The sequence below is a fragment of the Carassius auratus genome, chromosome 5 (genome assembly GCF_003368295.1).
Source record: "Carassius auratus strain Wakin chromosome 5, ASM336829v1, whole genome shotgun sequence".
Lineage (NCBI taxonomy): Eukaryota > Metazoa > Chordata > Actinopteri > Cypriniformes > Cyprinidae > Carassius > Carassius auratus.
The window spans coordinates 7,047,262-7,066,726 of NC_039247.1; the positions used below are offsets into that span (position 1 = coordinate 7,047,262).

At 35.7% G+C, this 19,465-nt stretch overlaps 2 protein-coding genes across 3 annotated transcripts; both read left to right on the forward strand.

Moving 5' to 3' along the window:
• Window positions 1–769: 769 nt before the first annotated feature.
• LOC113072901 (polyadenylate-binding protein-interacting protein 1) lies at window positions 770–11,425 on the forward strand. Its single transcript, XM_026245798.1, has 11 exons — window positions 770–1,156; window positions 4,397–4,521; window positions 4,595–4,792; window positions 5,824–5,936; window positions 6,114–6,225; window positions 6,673–6,798; window positions 7,066–7,172; window positions 7,957–8,074; window positions 8,198–8,252; window positions 8,597–8,675; window positions 10,561–11,425. The coding sequence occupies exons 1-11, from the start codon at window positions 1,009–1,011 to the stop codon at window positions 10,649–10,651; spliced, it is 1,272 nt and encodes a 423-aa protein (XP_026101583.1). The 5' UTR covers window positions 770–1,008; the 3' UTR covers window positions 10,652–11,425.
• An 817-nt stretch (window positions 11,426–12,242) lies between these two features.
• On the forward strand, window positions 12,243–18,197 carry c5h5orf34 (chromosome 5 C5orf34 homolog). Of its 2 annotated transcripts, none has more exons than XM_026245802.1 (12): window positions 12,243–12,731; window positions 12,917–13,006; window positions 13,118–13,722; window positions 13,901–13,999; window positions 14,985–15,105; window positions 15,194–15,285; window positions 15,531–15,600; window positions 15,671–15,829; window positions 17,241–17,365; window positions 17,441–17,563; window positions 17,736–17,776; window positions 17,860–18,197. In XM_026245802.1, exons 1-12 carry the CDS (start codon window positions 12,537–12,539, stop codon window positions 18,027–18,029), a joined length of 1,890 nt encoding a protein of 629 aa, XP_026101587.1. In that variant the 5' UTR covers window positions 12,243–12,536; the 3' UTR covers window positions 18,030–18,197. The 2 variants fall into 2 exon arrangements, with proteins under 2 accessions (XP_026101587.1, XP_026101590.1); XM_026245805.1 differs by having other exon boundaries at window positions 12,325–12,731; window positions 15,674–15,829.
• The last annotated feature ends 1,268 nt before the right edge of the window (window positions 18,198–19,465 follow it).

The window sequence follows — 19,465 nt, forward strand, 5'->3', positions numbered from 1 at the left end:
CATTACAGCTGAATAAAAATGTAAAAAAATGTAATAAGTCATTTTGACGACCAATGTTACTTTTAACTGTATCCAACATTTTGTGTGCACCTTTGATACCACATGATTTTGCATTATAAATTAATTTATCAACATTTGTTCCATTTGATCAGTTCTCAATTTGCCATTGTCAAACATCATGCTCAGTTTTTAATTTATGAGAAATGCATGTTTATCAGTAAAAAATATATATTTGTTAGCTAAAAATATTTTAAATAATTTTTGATAATTGTAATCTGAAATACAAAATATATAAATTAAACCAATTTAAAGTCTGATTTCAAAATAGTTTAAATAAAACTATTAAAAATATTAAATATGCCAAACTAATAAAATGTAAATCAAACTAAAAATTACCCCCCCCACAAAAAAATAATTACATTTAGAAATTAATATTAATAAATCTAATTATACAAATGACAGTTAAACACTTTCAAAAGTTGCTGTAAAATTTAAATTTTACAAACACGTTTAATTTTTATTTCTAAATATATACATATCACAAAGCTCAAATTTTAATTGTATTTGGGTCCAAACAAGTTATCTTATTTAACCTATTTTTATTTAACCTATTTTGTACAGTATTCATATAAAATGCATAACTGTAATATCTGTGGAATTTTCGGTGGAAACTATAGTAAATGTAAAATATTGCAGCAGCGAGACGCTCCTCAAATATCCCACGTGTTAGAGAAGCTATGATGTAACATTTCCTCTCCACCAATAGACGGCGCTCTTCTGATCAAACACTGTTTCCAAGAGACCCTTCTCGCTAGTTCTGGAGGAAGTGATTAACGCTTACTGACGGGACAGATGCCAGAAACAGAAATAGTAATCATGAAAATGAGAAGCAGACTCTAGAGTGACGTTAGTCTGAGTATCGGCCCTCTGAGATCGGATCCGTGTGTTTATTCGCGTCTGACGGGGGACAGTTGTGATCGGACGGGCGAGAACAACGAGAGGAAGATCATGTATAACAACAACAACAGTAGCAGCAGCACACCGTCATCGTCCTCCACCTCATCCGAGGCTGGAGACATGAGAAGTGCAGTGTTCAGCCCGGGTGAACCGCTCAGACAGCCGCGCACATCTCCTCCGATGTCGGACGGCGGCGCAGGTGAAGTCGCGCTCGGTGCTAGCTCACATGCTAGTTTGCGAATAACGGTTTCTGCGAACTAGCTAATGTTGTCTGAGGCTTTTGAGGAGGGACACACACACACACAGACACGTTTTAGTCTTTTTGTCTAGTCCTCCATTTGAAGCCCCCTCGGTTATAAAAAGCAGAGCATTTGGGTTAATAATTACCCTACGGAGGAGTGACTTCAGTCGATGCTAGTCACTGTTTAGATGTAACGTTAACGTTATCACGTTATGCATATACAGGTGCTGGTCATATAATTAGAATATCATCAAAAAGTTGATTTATTTCACAAAAAGTGATTCTTGTATATTATATTCATTCATTACACACAGACTGATATATTTCAAATGTTATTTCTTTTGTCGTTTTGATGATTATAACTGACAACTAAGGAAAATCCCAAATTCAGTATCTCAGAAAATTAGGATATTGTGAAAATGTTCAATATTGAAGACACCTGGTGCCACAACTCTAATCAGCTAATGAACTCAAAACACCTGCAAAGCCTTTAAATGGTCTCTCAGTCTGGTTCTGTGTAGGCTACACAATCCTGGGGAAGGCTGCTGACTTGACAGTTGTCCAAAAGATGAGCATTGACATTGAGGCTGGCTGTTCACAGAGCTCTGTGTCCAAGCACATGAATATAAAGGTGAAGGAAAGGAAAAGATGTGGTAGAAAAAAAGTGTACAAGCAATAGGGATAACCACACCCTGAAGAGGATTGTGAAACAAAACCCATTCAAAAATGTGGGGGAGATTCACAAAGAGTGGACTGCAGCTGGAGTCAGTGCTTCAAGAACCACTTCGCACAGACGTATGCAAGACATGGGTTTCAGCTGTCGCATTCCTTGTGTCAAGCCACTCTTGAACAACAGACAGTGTCAGAAGCGTCTCGCTTCAAAAAGGACTGGAATGCTGCTGAGTGGTCCAAAGTTATGTTCTCTGATTAATTTTGCATTTCCTTGGGATATCAGGGTCCCAGAGTCTGGAGGAAGAGAGGAGAGGCACACAATCCACATTGCTTGAAGTCCAGTGTAAAGTTTCCACAGTCATTGATGGTTTGCGGTGCCATGTCATTTGCTGGTGTTGGTCCACTGTGTTTTCTGAGGTCCAAGGTCAACATAGCTGTATACCAGGGCGTTTTAGAGCACTTCATGCTTCCTGCTGCTGACCAACTTTATGGAGATGCAGATTTCATTTTCCAACAGAACTTGGCCCCAGCACACAGTGCCAAAGCTTCCAGTACCTGGTTTATGGACCATGGTATCCCTGTTCTTAATTGCCCAGCAAACTCGTCTGACCTTAACCCTAAAGAAAATCTATGGTGTATTGTGAAGAGGAAGATGCAATATCCCAGACCCAACAATGCAGAAGAGCTGAAGTCCACTATTAGAGCAACCTGGACTCTCATAACACCTGAGCAGTGCCACAGACTGATCGACTCCATGCCACGCCGCATTGCTGCAGTCATTCAGGCAAAAGGAGACCCAACTAAGTATTTAGTGCTGTACATGCTTTTCATGTTCATACTTTTCAGTTGGCCACGATTTCTAAAAATCCTCTCTTTGTATTGGTAATATTCACATTTTCTGAGATACTGAATTTGGGACTTTCCTTAGTTGTCAGTTATAATCATTAAAATAAAAAAAACATTTGAAATATATCAGTCTGTATTTAATGAATGAATATAATATACAATTTTCACTTTTTGAAAGGAATTATTGAAATAAATAAACTTTTTGATGATATTCTAATTATATGATCAGCACCTGTAATACATGGATAGATGCTAATGCTTGGTTAAAGCTGATTTTTAAAAATGTCATTAGAACATACAGTAATGTGCAAAAGTTTTAGGCCATTAGTATTTTAACCAACAACAAAAAATGGCTTTTACACTCCTTTTGGCGTTAATTGTAATAATCCAGTGAGATTTGTGTCTGACAGCAGCCAGTGATCTGATCTCACCATCATCCAGTCCGTCTGGGATTACATCAACAAACCGAAAACTGAGGAAAAAAAAATCTGAGGCAGACTAAATCCAGAAGAACTGTCAAGACACTTCAAGAAACCTTCATGCAAAGCTACAATACTGTTAAAAGTTCTAGGCACTTACTGTAACATAAGGATGCTTTCAAAAATAATGTCATATATAGATTTTATTTATCAATTAACTTCAATTAACTAAATAAAATCTGCATTTGGTGCAACAAAGTGAAATGCTCGTACTGTCCAGCCCTGAAAAAAAGGAATGTTTGGAAATGTAAAATGTTATTTCCCACAGACAAACTACAGCAAAAGATAGAAATAACTGGCTTAAAACCTTTTTTTGTTGATTAAAATACTAATGGCCTAAGATTTCTGCACCGTACTGTACACATTTATGTGTAAATATTTGAAGTTACTAATGCTTTGTCCATGGAAAAATTATTTTGAACATTTCAATAAAGTTGACTGTAGATATATAGGCAGCTAGAGACAGACATCATAAATAGATAGTTGGATAGATAGAATGATGGATGAATAATATATGGATAGAGGGATGATAGATGCATGAATGGACAGATAGAGGGATAGATAGATAGAAAGAAGGATGAAAGAATATAGAAGGATGGATAGATGCATGAATGGATAGATGGATGATAGATGCATAGATAGATAGATAGATAAAGGGATGGATAGATGTGTGAAATGATTGCTGGAGAGAGTACAAATCACATCAACCATTTTTAGATGAATTCTGTTGATAGATGTATGGATAGATATATGGATGTAAAGATGGATGGATGAGTAGATAGATGATAGATACATGAATGAAGAAATGAAACGATGGATAACGAACAGATGAAATAGATTTTAACCATGTATTTTGTTATTAGTTGACTGACTTGACATTTAATAATTACTTCTGATTGATTGTGATCTTTCATGTTAAAAGACACATTTGTTGTTGTGTGATGAAGATTATTGCAGGATTACTGTTATTGGAATGCATGATTTAAAGCTGATTAAATGGTGTCTTGAAGGATTGCTTCTGTCTCTACACTTCAAGTCTAATGTTTTGCATCCCTGCTTGTTCTTTATCAGAATGTTTTTTAAAGTTTTTTTGAATACTAGTGAGGTCATCAAAATTATTAAATAACACAAAACGTGAATTAGTGCATAGTGACAACAGATGTTCAGCGTTAATGCCATTCTTCCTCGCTCCATCTTCCAGAGATCAGATCCCTCATTCCTTCAGGAGGACACAATAGCAGCAGTACTGCAGATGCACTTGTGAAAAACTCCAAACTGTCCGCTGCCGCACCTGAGTTTGTCCCGGGCAATTATGCATCGTTCCACGTGAGTCTATGTGGCTCCTTTTTAACACTGTGTGAATTTACTGTGGTACTAGTCTAATGTTCTCTCTTTTTAGGATGAAGTGTATTCGGATGTATCTGAAGATTACTACCCCGAGACCTCACTGGCTGATTTCGTTCAGGATTTCGTAAGCCATCTGAACTCGTCTCCGGGGTCCTTCGAGTCAGAAATCGATTACATCACGGACATGCTGAACAGCTTGGTCACTACAGAGGAGATTCTGCAGGAGCTGGTAGAGCTCATCTACGTTCAGGTGCATTTGTGATGAGTTTCTGATAATGGATCTGGAATAGTTCACCAGCCATTATTTACTCACTTTTTATTTTACATGGAAAACAACAGAACTTTAAAATTATGTGTTCATGATTTTTTTGAGTGAACTATCCCTTTAAATCACAGTCAAATCTATTTTTTTAATATATTTCATCTATTGCAGAACATAAATATTACATATAAAAAAATAAAATAAATATATACCGTATATATATATATATATATATATATATATATATATATATATATATATATATATATATATATATATATATATATACACACACACACACACACACATATTTATTGCTGTCTTTTAAACTATGCAATGTATAGTCCATATATTTGTTTTTATTTTAATAGTATTATGTATACATACTACTATATTATTTATTTATTTGTTCATTAAGTGGACACACAAAAATGTCAATAATCTGATAAAAATCAATAAAAGTCTAATCATAAACTGGCAAAAAAGTTTTGCATGCTGATTGTCTGTTAAAACATGCATGTAACTTGAGATTCAATTCAATTCAAGTTTATTTGTATAGCACATTTTATGATACAAATCATTGCAAAGCAACTTTACAGAAATTACGTTTCTTCAATATTTAGTAGTAGCTTATAAGAGGTGCCTGTCAGTTTGTGCGCATATGACAGGAATTTTCAGAAAAATGTATACGAGACGTAGTCAACCAGACGATTAACATTATTAACAGCAATTATTATATGATGCAGTCACACTTGTAGCAATATTTGTTAGTTCTGTATGTTGATGATGGCATCTGTAACATCTTGAGTATTATTATATAAAAAATTATTATATAAAAAGGTAAATTCTGTCAGTTTACTGGTTAGTTTTCAAATCATGCATCAGTGCTGTATTGAATTTTGAACCAAATAGCAAAACTGAAACTATTTTTAATATGTGTACTGGTCAAAGCATAATGCATTTAGCAGTTATTGTTAAGATGAATGCAATGAAAACCATCCCACATTTGTTTTCCACAGTCCACGTCTATCCCTAACTTCGCCTACACGGGTGCGCGGCTCTGTAACCATCTGTCTCATCACATCCGTCTCAGTCCGGCTAGCCGTAACTTCAGACAGCTGCTGCTGCAGAGGTAATTGTGACGCCCAAGTACCCATTTCTGGGTGGTTCAGAGAAAGTGGCTTGACATTTGGTTCTCAAAGTCAACAGTTTCTTCCCTTTTCCTTCTAAGCCTTTACTTTCAGTTTCGTTTAGTCACATTTTTGTTAGTTTTGTTTATCCTTAAACTCTATTTTGTGTGTCTGTGTAGGTGTCAAACTGAGTATGAGCAGAGGGAGCAGACTGTGAGAGGAGACCCAGAGACCCAGAAGAGGTTTCACTATTATGTGCTATTTCTGGGGGAGCTTTACCTTAACCTGGAGGTCAGCACACAACCAATGCTTTTCACTTATTATCACAAAATAAAGTCATCCTTCCTTCCTCCCTTCCTTGACTTACTTTACTTAACTTAACTTAACTTACTGCACTTTACTTACTGTACTTTACCAACTTAACTTTTACTTTACTTTACTTAAACTTACTTTACTTAACTTTACTTTACTTAAACTTACTTAACTTAACATAACATAACAACATAACATTACTAACTTAACTTAACCTTTACTTTACTTTACTTTACTTTACTTAAACTTAAACTTACTTTACTTAGTGAGTGATTTTGTAATAACACTGGGAAAGCTAGTCAACCATTCATCACTACAAAATAAACCCAAATGCATAGCTGGCTATTCTTCTGTAGCGGTACTGTTTATTTTTATTCTGTTGGCCAAACTATTAGTAGTAGATTTCAATTCTTCAATTTGTTTCAGGTAAAAAGTAGAAAGGACACCCCCGGGCGAGCCAATGTCTTACTGGGAGCGCTAAAGGATCTTTTGAACACATTATTCTCTCACCCAGATGACCCCAACCTAATGTGTGCTGTCAAATTACTCAAGGTTTGAAGTATTCCTCTTTGAATACGTTACAGCTGCACTGAATGGTACTGTTTGAGAGCCAATGCCCTGTTTATTACTCTGTAGGAGTTATCAGGTGACCTCAGGACTCAACTTAAGATCATTAGTGACACTAATCCTAATGTAAACAAAGACTTTGAAACTTAACTCAAAGAACTAAAATGAGATAATCAATCAATCTGCTGATAATAACGCAGTGCTTCGCTGTTGGTGTTGACTAGCATTGTTTTACTGTACTGATTTGACAAGCTGAGCGGTTCCATTCTGGATGACACATGGAAGGAGAAAGGCCAGTCAGACATGGATGAGATAATCAAGAAGATTGAAGACATTTTGCTGGATGCCAAATGCAGCCGGTGAGCGAGTCGGGCAACAAAAGAGTGTTTTTAGCATGCAGTATATCAACAGAATTGTAGTTCACCAAAACTAAAACCATAAAAAACATGTTTGATGCTTGGCATAAACAGAAGTTAAATAAAGTTTTTTTTATTTATGCATGCATGCATGCCAAATACAGCATTCCTCATTTCAGTTTCGTGATGTACAAAAATGACTAAAAATAAAACTGACAAAATATAAACTGTATAGACATAAAAACAGCAAAAAATGAAAAATGCAACAAAATTACAAAAAAAATATCAAATTAAAACAAAATATAAGAAGAAAAACTCATTAAAAAATCTTAACTAAAACTATAATACATTGTAAGCAAAAGATTTACTGGGAGAAAATTACCTTTTTTTTTACTTCAACCATAAGACACAATGCAATGCATAATGCAAAATATAGGTGAAACACCTGTGATAAAATAAGTATGGAATATTCCTTCATTTTAACACCTTATATTGGATATATTTTTACAGACTTTTCTGAGAGTGCAGTGACAATAAAACAACACTGGTATATACTGTATGTATGTAGTATTGAGCTTACCATCGTACATTTACACAAAGTTGAGTGGCATTGCCAACAGTTGTTGTTGCTCATGATGCTGTAAGTTATCAACTTCCATTTGTTATGTTACTGAATGTCACTGTAGGTGTGAACCGCTCTTAGATTGCTGAAAGCAGTACAGTTGCATTATTGATGTTTACAGTATCTCTGTGTTTATTAATGTTTACTGTATGTGTGCGTTTGTAGAGATGTCAGGCAGATGCTGTTGAAACTGGTGGAATTACGGTCCAGTAACTGGGGTCGAGTTCACACAGCGAGTGTGTCCAGTGACGCTACACCTGACAATGACCCCAACTACTTTATGGTGCGTAATACCAAAGAAACAAAATGCGTTCACTGAGGTTTTGGAGTAAAATATGTAATCTGTGACAGCATGCGTACTTTGTCGCCTCTCTTGATGCGTTTCTGTGATGGTTTTGCTCCTCAGAATGAACCAACCTTCTACACAGCGGATGGGACGCCTTTTACAGCAGCAGATCCTGGTGAGCACCGGCAGCGACTTTAGTCTGCTGTGACCCGTCTACAGACTTGCTCATGTTTTATTAAGTGGGGGAATGTCGCAAAAACATGTTCAAGTTCAAAATCAGAAATTGCATTTTGAGGGGAAAAAAGGGTATTAAGACTTGCATTACTTGATTTATTTTTATAAAATTAACTGGTTTCATTTATTTTTTTATTCACAATTCTCATTCACATTATTATAATTATTTTTATATTATTTTATATTAAATTTTTTTATATATATTAATAATTACTGTATTTACTACTAATCTACTATTGTGCTTATCGTTCCGTGTTTTTTTTTTTTTTTTTTTTACCACCACAGAATACTCAGACAAATACCAGGAGATTCTAGACAGAGAAGACTACTTCCCTGATGCATATGAGGAGAATGGAAATGATTCGTAAGTAGATATCTGTACATTTGTTTGCGGAACATCAAGAGTCTTGTTTGCGTGCACAACTAAAATACTGTATAGTTTTTAATTAATATTTTGAATCACTTTTTAATTTTATTTAAAGGTTTAATCATGTTGGGGTGTTTTTTGTTATTAAATAAAATGTATTTAATTATAGCTATATAGTTTTCATATTTCTTTTTTTTTTTTAGTTTTAGTTATTTTAGAATGTCAATTAAATTAAAAGTGTTTCTTTGGCAACTATCTGAAATAAGTTTAGTTTTTTATTTATAGATGATTTTATTTCTGTTCAAGGTTATTTTATTTCAAGTAAAAGGTTTTAGTTTTCGTTGACTAATACCCCTCTGCTGGAACTCCAGTAATTGTCCTCCTCACAATGATGCTGTGGGGAGTCAAAGAGCACATTTTAGTGAAGTCAGCAGTCCAGGAAGAGACGTGCCAGTCTCATTCAGGATAGTCTTCAGCCCATTGGATATCCCATGAGCAGTTAACAAAGACCAGCCGACAGGGGGAGACTGTAATTCATCTGATGAGTTTTAAAAGAGCTTTTTCTATTTCATACAATACACATTATGACAGAAAACAAACAAACAGTTGAAATAAGGCACTTATAATGAAGGAATGCATAAGCATGATTAGAAATATATAGACTTACAGTATAGTGATCCACTTTTATATTGATGATTTTAGACAAATTTGATAGATGCAGATTTAAAGAAAACTTCATGTTAATATATTTTTTACATTTTCATATATTTAAAAAAAGGTTGCATGTATTTGATTAAAAGTTTGGAAGTCTTATTACAACTTTAAAGTAAGAAAAGCAGCCACGATCAGCTTAAAGGGTTAGTTCACCCAATAATCAAAATCATTAATAACTCACCTTCATGTCGTTCCAAACCCGTGAGACCTCGGTTCATCTTCGGAACACAGTTTAAGATATTTTAGATTTAGTCCATGAGCTCTCAGTCCCTCCATTGAAGCTGTGTGTATGGTAAACTGTCCATGTCCAGGAAGGTAAGAAAAACATCTTCAAAGTAGTCCATGTGACATCAGAGGGTCAGTTAGAATTTGTTGAAGCATCGAAAATACATTTCGGTCCAAAAATAGTAAAAACCACGACTTTATTCAGCATTCTCTTCCGTGTCTGTTGTGAGAGAGAGTTCAAAACAAAGCAGTTTGTCATATCCGGTTCGCGAACGAATCATTCGATGTAACCGGATCTTTTTGAACCAGTTCACCAAATCGAACTGAATCGGTTTAGATGGTTCACGTCTCCAATAAGCATTAATCCTCAAATGACTTAAGCTGTTAACTTTTGTCCAGAAAGGTAAGAAAAACATCAGCAAAGTAGTCCATGTGACATCAGAGGGTCAGTTAGAATATTTTGAAGCATCGAAAATACATTTTGGTCCAAAAATAGCAAAAACTACAACTTTATTCATCATTGTCTTCTTTTCTGTGTCCTCCTCCTGATTCTGTGCTAATTTTATGAGCCCAGGTAAATCGAAGGCTTGAATCAAGGGCAATCATCTTTTTCTTTTTTCTTTTTTTTTTTTCCACCATGGCATAGAAAAGCTATTGACTTTATCTTACAATATAGTAAGTTTATATTTAAAATTTTGGGTTGATCTTTCACAGTTTTTACTTTTTTTCCACACAACTGCAAGAAAATACTTCATTGTGATATACTGAATATAGTCAGAATATCAAGGAAATAAGTCAATACTGTGAAATATAAACTTAAAACTGATGAACTAAGTCAGAATTGTAAGATAAAAAGTCATCTTTTTTGTGTGTGTGTGTGTGTGTGTGTATGTGTTGTAAACAAGCTTCCATATACCTATGTAGGAATGCTTCTGTGTTGCAGTTTCTGCGCTGATGAAGACGAAATGGATCCGGAGATCGAGGAGGCATTTGAGAGGTTTTGCATGGAGTCGGACGCAAGAGGAAAGAAATAAGCGACTGCGAGATGGTCATGTGGTCTCACACCCAACCCGCTGGAATATTTCAGAGTGGGTGGAATCAAGAACGTTTCGGTTGATTTTCGTTTTATTTCTCAACAAGCACTTCTTGGCTGCAGTGTCACTGGATTTAATGGCTGGGTGTAATGCAGCATCATTGGCACAAGTCCGTCAGGCCATCAGTTTGCCATTGGTTTGGCATCTGGGTTGTGAGGTTTATTTTATGCGTGTTCAGATTTGTCATCCCTCAAAAAAAACTAAGTTTGCAGTGAGATTTTATTAAGAGCCGAAGAGTAGCATCATCAAGTGTACGTGTGGCTTGTTTGCAAACTAACAACTAAATGTAGAATGAGAAACTGAGTTTTGTCTTTTACTCCTCATCAAGGCTTTGCCATGTAGAGTTGAAGAGCGCGGGAAAAAAAGACAAAAAACATTTTAAGAAAATACAATTCTACTGTTCTTCCTTTCTCAGACTCCCCTCACACCTTTTTAGAGTTTTATTTTCAACTTATATGCACATGTTTGATGAAAAAAAGGAACCTTGACTTTCTAGTCTTTGGTTTTTCAAATGCAGGAATAAAGTTTCTTCACGTGTTGTGTCAAATCAGAGGAAACGCTCAGAGAAGGTTCGATTCATCCTCCACTGTGATTTACAGAACTTTCCTCATCACCAACATCTCATGGAGCCCACATAAAGGAATGTTTATTTTACTATAGTTGTAAATATTATTTACTGCATTGTTTGCCTGCAATAAATCTTTATAAAAACACTGTTTCTTTGCGTTTCATAGTAATCCAAGTGACCTGAGGTGTGTGTAAATCCTGATTTTTTTTATGATATATTTATTAACTTGTTCTGTTGACCTGCGAACTAAAGCTTGTTTTAAATAGGTGTTATTTTAAATTAACCATGACCATAATTCTATGGCTTTTGGAAAACTGTCAAAAACAGAAAAAAATAGACAAAATTAAATTGGGATTTAGGTAATTAAGAAACTTTACATTTATCAGTGATGCCATATAGACAGTGCAATATCATTCTAATAAAACTGAAGTATGCAACAATATTTATAAAATATATATTATATATACACCCCGAAATAATAATATAAAATACAAAGCAAATCATATTTTGCTTAAAGTAAAAATTAAATAATTCTGAAACTATCATAGAATGCAAAGATATTAACGATGTTTAAATACAGGCTTCATGTTATTTATAAATATGTAGCGTTATGTGCAAATACTGGCGTCATTTGATTTTATTTTATATTAAATAAAATAATAAATTATATTTCTTTGTTAGACTAATAAAAAAAAAATCTAAATCAAATCTTGATCCGTGTTCCTCAGCTTTCCAGAGTTGAAACTCTGCAGCAAGGGGGCGATGAGGGAGCGCAGATATTTATGTAGAAGAAGTGATTCATCCAATCAGCGTCATTCTCTTCATCAGCCGCGAAAATTTGCAAATAGAGACGGGAAGTCCGAGTCATTTCTGCGAATCGGTTCTTTTGAACAGTCCTTTCAAAGAAACTGATCACCTGGTCCCGGACACGACACCCCAGCGTTTTTATCTAAATACACGTCTTGAATGTTATGTTTTTTTCTGAGTTAATTTAATTAATAAAGGCTTACATGATAATCTTTCAAAAGGATCATTTTTTGCGAGTCGGAACTTTTGAATCAATCGTGTTTACAATCGATTGAATCAAAAGATTCGACTCTCAAAAACGATCCTCCTTTCGCGAATCATACAACACTAGCAGCAACAATTTGACGCGACTGTGGATTTAGTTTGTGATGCGTCAGTGATTAATTTGAGTGTTTTCGTTTAGACTGTCGCAGTGTGTAATTGGTTCAGTCGTGTCGTGTTAAGTGAGTCATGTGCTCGGTAAGGTTTATGGTCATGTGTGTGGATGAGTCTGTGGATGTGTTTTACTCGGACGGGCGCAGACTGCAGCTCTCTCCCTGCGGATCTGAGTTCATGATCGAGAAAAACACTTCACCCTCTGCACACCCGCTACAGCCCAGAGACAGACTCAGACAGAGAACAAGATTCGCCATCAGCGAGTATAAGGTATATAGATCACCTATTTATCGACATAAATGTATTCAAATACAGTACTGTGTCACTGCATTGCAATTTCATGAAACATGTCTAAACCTATCTACCTACCTATGTATCTACCTATCTCTAACCATAAATCTGTAAATATTAGTGTACAGCATAAAAATACATCATTAATTTTTTCTTTTGTTTAGAGAGTGGTACAGAATGCTTTGACGTTCAGAAACAAGTATGCAACTCATCCATATCTGCCTGAGGAGCTCATAACTGTGGAATACAACAAGGTTAGACTGTCTTAAAGCTGTAGTAAGGTTTGCTTTTTATTAATGAAATCATGTAAGTACAGCTTGATTTCTCATTTTTGCCTATTTTCTTAACCAAATGCTGATTTGCAGCCGTTCACCAGTGCCATAACTGAGGTGGAGTGGCCCGGGTCTGACTCCTGCACCGCTGGGCCACATGGAGAGATCACCGTCTGCTCTGTAGATGGACATGCCAAACTCGTCCTTTCCTCTTCTGGAGAAGAGTTCACAGTGGAGTTTGTCTGTCGGTCCAGCCAAAATGAAGCAGAGTCACAGTATCTGCAAGGTCACCTACACAAACCAACATGTTCACTAAGTAGCTTGTTATCAAAATCTGCCATGGTTAAGGGTCTAAACCTCTCTGAAGCCTCAGCGGGTGCCGCGACGGACCATCTGGGGTCTGTCGTTAAAGCCCCCGATACAGAAAGACTGGAATCAACAAGTTTGAAGTCTGGGAAGGTGTACACGTACACCAGAGTGATCCAGCAGTATTCCCGAGCACTTTACCCAAAGATGTGGCGCTATCCTCTGTCATTAGCATTCAAGCGTTGGGAATCACAGAAAACTATAGATACTGTCAGTGGGCAAGATGGAAAGGGTTTAACGGATGGAGAAGCTAGACAAACATCTCAAACAGGGCTGAAAACTCTGCTTCCCAAACCTTTGCCACTAAAATGTCCCTCTCCTCATCAGCACAGGTGTGTGTGTGTGTGTAAATATGTATATATATATTTATTTTTTGGAGTGAAATGTGACCTAGGTTTAGAGAGATTTATTCCTCTCATTTATTCTCATAGAAAAACTGCAGTTATAATCAGTATTGTGTTTGATGGTGCAAATATGTCCATACTCAAAGAACATTAATGTGATGTTCAGATGGCGATATGATGCTGTGAATCCTGATTTGCTGGAACAGGAAGAGGAAGTCACAGCTGAGCTGGTGAAAGTGCTCTGGTGTAAAGGTGTCATATATCGGTGAGTACTGATTTATTTCATGTTCATAAATTAGCAGCACTACCCACAACATCATCTTAAAGGGTTAGTTCACCTTAGTGTTGCACGGTGCACCAATACTTCAAAAGTATCGTGATTCTCGGAAAATTAAAAACGTCACGATTCCTACATTTATTAGTATCGATACTTCAAAGGATGACTGCGTTCCAGATTTGTAAGAGACGTATTTCATGTTGGTGTGTGCAACGCACGCTTCCAGTGCCTCCCTATGGACGTCTGTGTTTTTTTCTCCTCATGCACTACAGCACTACAGCGATTTGTTTAGTCAGACAGTTCATATATAATATTCACATTAATAGGGGATTAAACATGGAGTTATGTTCTGTATGCTTAATATGAGCGTATCTTCACAGCACTTATACCTACTGACCCTTTAAAAAAAAATTTTTTTACTGTTACTGCAAACCAAAATATTTTTAAGGATGGCCCTAGGATGCTTCGAGGTCGAGGAGAAGATGGACGAATTTTCATTCTCACGGGAACCAACCCTTTAAAAACCATGAATAGGCTAATAACTTTTTAAAGTGGGTAAACATTTTTAAAATTTTCTAGAAAAAAAAAAGAATGATTAATTCATTTGAAACTCATTTTTAAGGATCATATAAGGCCTCTGAAAATCCAATAATATCGGAATGGAATTATATGCACAAAAAACCCTTTCAATGTTGAATGAATTGTTGTTGGTAACCAAACAGATGCAGGCTGCCACTGTCTTCCATTGTATTCCTACTAAAGTCAATGGCTACCACCAACTGTTTGGTTACCAACATTCTTCAAAATATCTTCTTTTGTGTTCAGCAGAAGAAAGTGGTTCAGACAGGTTTGGTAAATGATAACAGAAGTTTAATTTTTTGTGTACTGTCACTTTAAGGGCTGCGTGTCAAACAGAGTCTGTTCGGGACCTAACACTGATGATGATTTAATGTATGTTTTTAATCTTCTTCAGTATAGTAGATGGAGTGATCCCGATGGTAGAGATCTCACCCGGTGATGGGTCAGTCATCAGATCGAATGGAGTTCTATGTAATTACTTCACGCATCACAAAGCCGGAGCTTCTCACAGAGATGTATGACATGCTGATTAGGACTGAAAAGGCTGCGTGTACACATTTACAGCGTGATTCTGTAGATGAGTTGATTTCTGTGTGTTCTCAGACGGCTGAGTGTGTGTATTACCTGTGTGGTCTCCCACCTGATGTGCCGGGTCAGCTGTATTCTGTCCAGTCTGTGGTCACACGGGCCAGCAGGTGAGATGAGAGGTTTACAAGCACACAGCATACAGCTCACATCAAAACCAAAGGATTCACAGGATAGCTGATGTCAAACTGTTCCCGAAAACACTGGGTTTCCCATTTATTTCTAAAAGGGCAGTAGTAACATCAACCTTGAGCCAGTGATTCATTTAATTAATTTATAGACTTCAGTCACTAGGGGCTGATAATGTATAATGTATATTATTTGTATTCCACAAACTTTGCTTCTTTTTCATCAGGATTCTGAAATGCTTCATCCAGGCCAGAAGCTCGCTGAGGGCCCCGCTCGCTCTTTCCTGCTGGAACGAGGTGCGTGTGATGGTGAACACTCGCTCTGTCTGTGGTGTCCGGTGTGTGATGATAACGGTTCTGTCTTCAGCAGGCTGCGGTGTGTGATTGTGTGTGCGTGGTTCAGGAGGTAATGGTGGCAGGTACGGGATATTTTAAAGCTCTCTCCGACGGGACTGTGGAGGTCTTGTTTCTGGATGGAGTTAGAGCGCAGATGATGTGGAGGTCTGACACACGTACACCTGAACAGGTACATCATGGATCTACTTCATTAGAATACAGTACAACCACATACTGACACAAGGGATAATATACGATTCCCTAATGAATGATAATTAATCAACTCACTCACTTGTACATTTATTCAGCTCTTCACTAGTTAAAACAGTTCGATACCCTTAAAACCATTAAAATGGTATGTTTTAAGATTAATTAGGTTCCATTTACGTAAATATTTACTAGGGCCGGGACTCGATTAAAAAAATTAATCTAATTAATTAGAGGCTTTGTAATTAATTAATCGAAATTAATCGCATTTTAATCGCATATAAATATTTGACCTGAGAACAGTGAGAAGTAATTTTTTTTCACATGGATTTATAGTTTACCATTGAATAATAACTGAATACATAAGCTTAAGCAACAAAATATTGTTTATTTTTGTTCAACCAAGTCTAGCAGACCAGTGCAATTTTTGCCATGAAGTGTAGCAATAGCATATTTAGAAACTATTTAGAAATAGTACATTTCAGAAATTCAGGAAGCTTATAGGTGCTGGAACCTTCTGTAAAGAGTTTTTTAAGTAAAACACAATACTGTCAATTACATTCAGAACATTGGAAACCCTGACTATTAGAAAACATCTCTGTTGCTTCAGAGGCCATAACATACTAAGTCCAACTCTCAACAACCTTGGCCAAAACAATAAAGTGTTCAACATAAACTGTTGCACCAACAAAATAATACATAGTTCAACATAAAGTGTTAAGTCCACGCTAGCTGCTATATGTTTTGCGTTGAGGTGATACTTGAGGTTCGATCATGTGCTGCAGTGATATGCGAACGCTAGTTGGTGCTCCAGTATAATCGGTCCGGCGAAACTCATCCAGTGAGAAACGTTCCGCGGTGCAAAAATAAGTTATTAAAAATGCGGGATTTTTTTTTTCTGTAATTAATTAATCTTAGTTAACGCGTTATTTTTTGTGTAATTAATTAATCTCAATTAACGCGTTAAAGTCCCGGCCCTAATATTAACATAACATGTTCACAGAAGTACAGTGCTGCATGGTGTTTTTCACAAATTAAAACTTTATTTTAAATAAATAAAAATTATTATTATTATCTTCTAATAAAATATGAATCAATATATTGTACAATTGTATTGTTGAACATAAATTATAATTAAATGTTTTTTTGTGTTAATTTTGTAAAAAACTGTGACTTTTGAAAAACCCTTTTTTTCTTCCCTATTTTACATTTGTATTCACTTTAATTTTCCTTTTATTTATTTATTGTCCAAGTCTTTCTCAAAGGAGTGTGATTTAAGTTTAGTTGAAATCATGTCAATAAATAAAAAAAAAAATTCAAATCCTGTAATTTTTTAAAGGTTATGAATTTCGTCTTTTTGAAAAAATATATTTTTTATGTATTTGTGATGTCAGTGTGGAGAAACGGAACAGAATCTCGGGGCAGAAAGCAGACCATCTCATCACAGGTGGTGCCAGCTCAGTTTGCCAGATGGGCACCAAACTCTTGTCCAAGTTGAGACGGACCAAACTTATCAAAGGTAAAGAGCTTATGTCATATTAATTTCACCAGTTGCTTCTGAAAATCCTTAATATCTTGTCTGTTTCTCTCTCAGGTATGTGTCAGCAGTAGTGCGGTGGTGTGACTGGGTAAAACAGACAGATCAGAGCATGAGTACAGTGGGTGTGGCTCTCTCAGACTCCGCCCATTGTGACACAGCTCAGCCAATAACGTACAGGTATTTAGGAACTCTTATTCCCTGGATCATTATTTTTTATTATTATTCTAGTCATTTGCATCACATGACCTGCATATCAGTAACTCTTAAAGGGATAGTTCACCTGGAAATGTCAGTATGTATGGAAGAAAACTAAATTTCTTCTTCATCCTGATTTCTTACATCCCTACAGATCTGTTGTTTCTGAGCTGGAAAAGATCAAGAGGTTTAACTGTATCCTTGGTTGTTTGGTTTGGAATTAGCTTATTGAGAGCAGAATGCTGTTGGGTAGATATTTCTTTGACATAATCCACCAGTTTTGTTGGAGAACAGCCCCGTCCTGCATCCTACAGGAAGATCTTTGAGCTGTGAGCGTGCTTCTGACCGACCGGAGATCAAACTCACAGAGAACTGCGTCTCTGAGGCTCTGCAGAAAACCTCCAGAGCCATACAGGACATCGACACGCTCTTATCAGACAGACCCTAGAACTGAATGCAGACACTTACAGCTTTCCCAAAAAATGATTTGGTTTTATGGAACTTTTTTCAGTGAAATGTAATGAGACATGAGTCTCTAAGAACATAACTGGGTCATATTTCACACCAAAACATAGCAAGAAACTGTATTTGATTGTAAATTAAATTAAAAAAAAAAGTCCTGTTTTTAGGATGTTTAAACACATTTTGCCCCAATTCCAATTATTTTAAAACTAAGAAGATTTAGAAAAATACATACAATAGAATGTGAATGAATATATATAGTAAGAATTTATGCGTCATTGTATTATTTTTTGTACCTTTATCACTTGAGAATAATTGTAATTATAAAATAAATTGGAGAAATGTGCTCAGTTGTTATGAAAATTGTGTGAGAGAAAATATTTCTAGCAAAATATGATTCATAAGTGTATAGTAATATAAATTATAACAATTTATAGAATAATTAGATGATATAATTTATATTTAGTAATCTTGAGGTGAAAACCTTGATATATTTTTGCAAGATTCAACCCTTATTAAGGTTTTTATTTTCTATTAGGACTGGCTTTTATACAAACACACATATTTAATCTCTTCGTCCTTATCATAATTAAAAGGCATTTCGTTTAACAATGTACCATGCAAATTCATGTCATATTTTAATTGATTAGATTAGATTAGATTAGATTCAACTTTATTTTCACTGCACATGTAGGTACAATGTAACGAAATGCAGTTAGCATCTAACCAGAAGTGCAATAAGCAGTAAGTACAGTAATTACTGCTTTAAATTAATTATTAATTAAATTATTAATTAAATTAATTAAAAATAATTAAGTAATTGAAATGAATAATTACATTTTTGAAGTACTCTTTGCCCTATGAATACATACAGTGGGGCTCGAAAGTTTGGGCACCCCTTGCAGAATCTGTGAAAATATGAGTAATTTTCAAAAAATAAGAGAGATCATACTAAATGCATGTTATTTTTTATATAGTGCTGTCCTGAGTAAGATATCGTACATAAAAGATATTAACATTTAGTCCACAAGACAAAAGAATTGCTGAAATTATTAAAATAACCCCATTCAAAAGTTTGGGAACCCTTGGTTCTTAGTACTGTGTTCTGTTACCTGATGATCCTCGACTGTCTTTCTGTTTTGTGATGGTTGTGCACGAGTCCCTTGTTTGTTCTGAACAGTTAAACTGAGCAGCGTCCTTCAGAAAAATCTTTAAGGTCCTGCAGATTCTTCAGCTTTTTTAGCATCCTTCGCATATTCGAACCCTTTCCAGCAGTGACTGTATGATTTTGAGATGCACCTTATCACACTGAGGACATTTGAGGGACTCAAACACAACTATTAAAAAAGATTCAAACATTCACTGATGCTCCAGAAGGAAACAAGATGCATTAAGAGCTGGGGTGTGAACTAAATAAAATAT

What these genes read in the sequence shown, in the direction of transcription:
- LOC113072901 (XM_026245798.1), top strand. Translation starts at nt 1,009, where the DNA reads ATGTATAACAACAACAACAGTAGCAGCAGCACACCGTCATCGTCCTCC. An exon ending in GATGTCGGACGGCGGCGCAG is followed by an intron (nt 1,157 to 4,396) that starts GTGAAGTCGCGC and finishes TCCATCTTCCAG; the next exon opens with AGATCAGATCCCTCATTCCT. An exon ending in AGACAGCTGCTGCTGCAGAG is followed by an intron (nt 5,937 to 6,113) that starts GTAATTGTGACG and finishes GTGTCTGTGTAG; the next exon opens with GTGTCAAACTGAGTATGAGC.
- c5h5orf34 (XM_026245802.1), top strand. Translation starts at nt 12,537, where the DNA reads ATGTGCTCGGTAAGGTTTATGGTCATGTGTGTGGATGAGTCTGTGGAT. An exon ending in CCGGAGCTTCTCACAGAGAT is followed by an intron (nt 15,106 to 15,193) that starts GTATGACATGCT and finishes GTGTGTTCTCAG; the next exon opens with ACGGCTGAGTGTGTGTATTA. An exon ending in ACGGACCAAACTTATCAAAG is followed by an intron (nt 17,366 to 17,440) that starts GTAAAGAGCTTA and finishes TTTCTCTCTCAG; the next exon opens with GTATGTGTCAGCAGTAGTGC.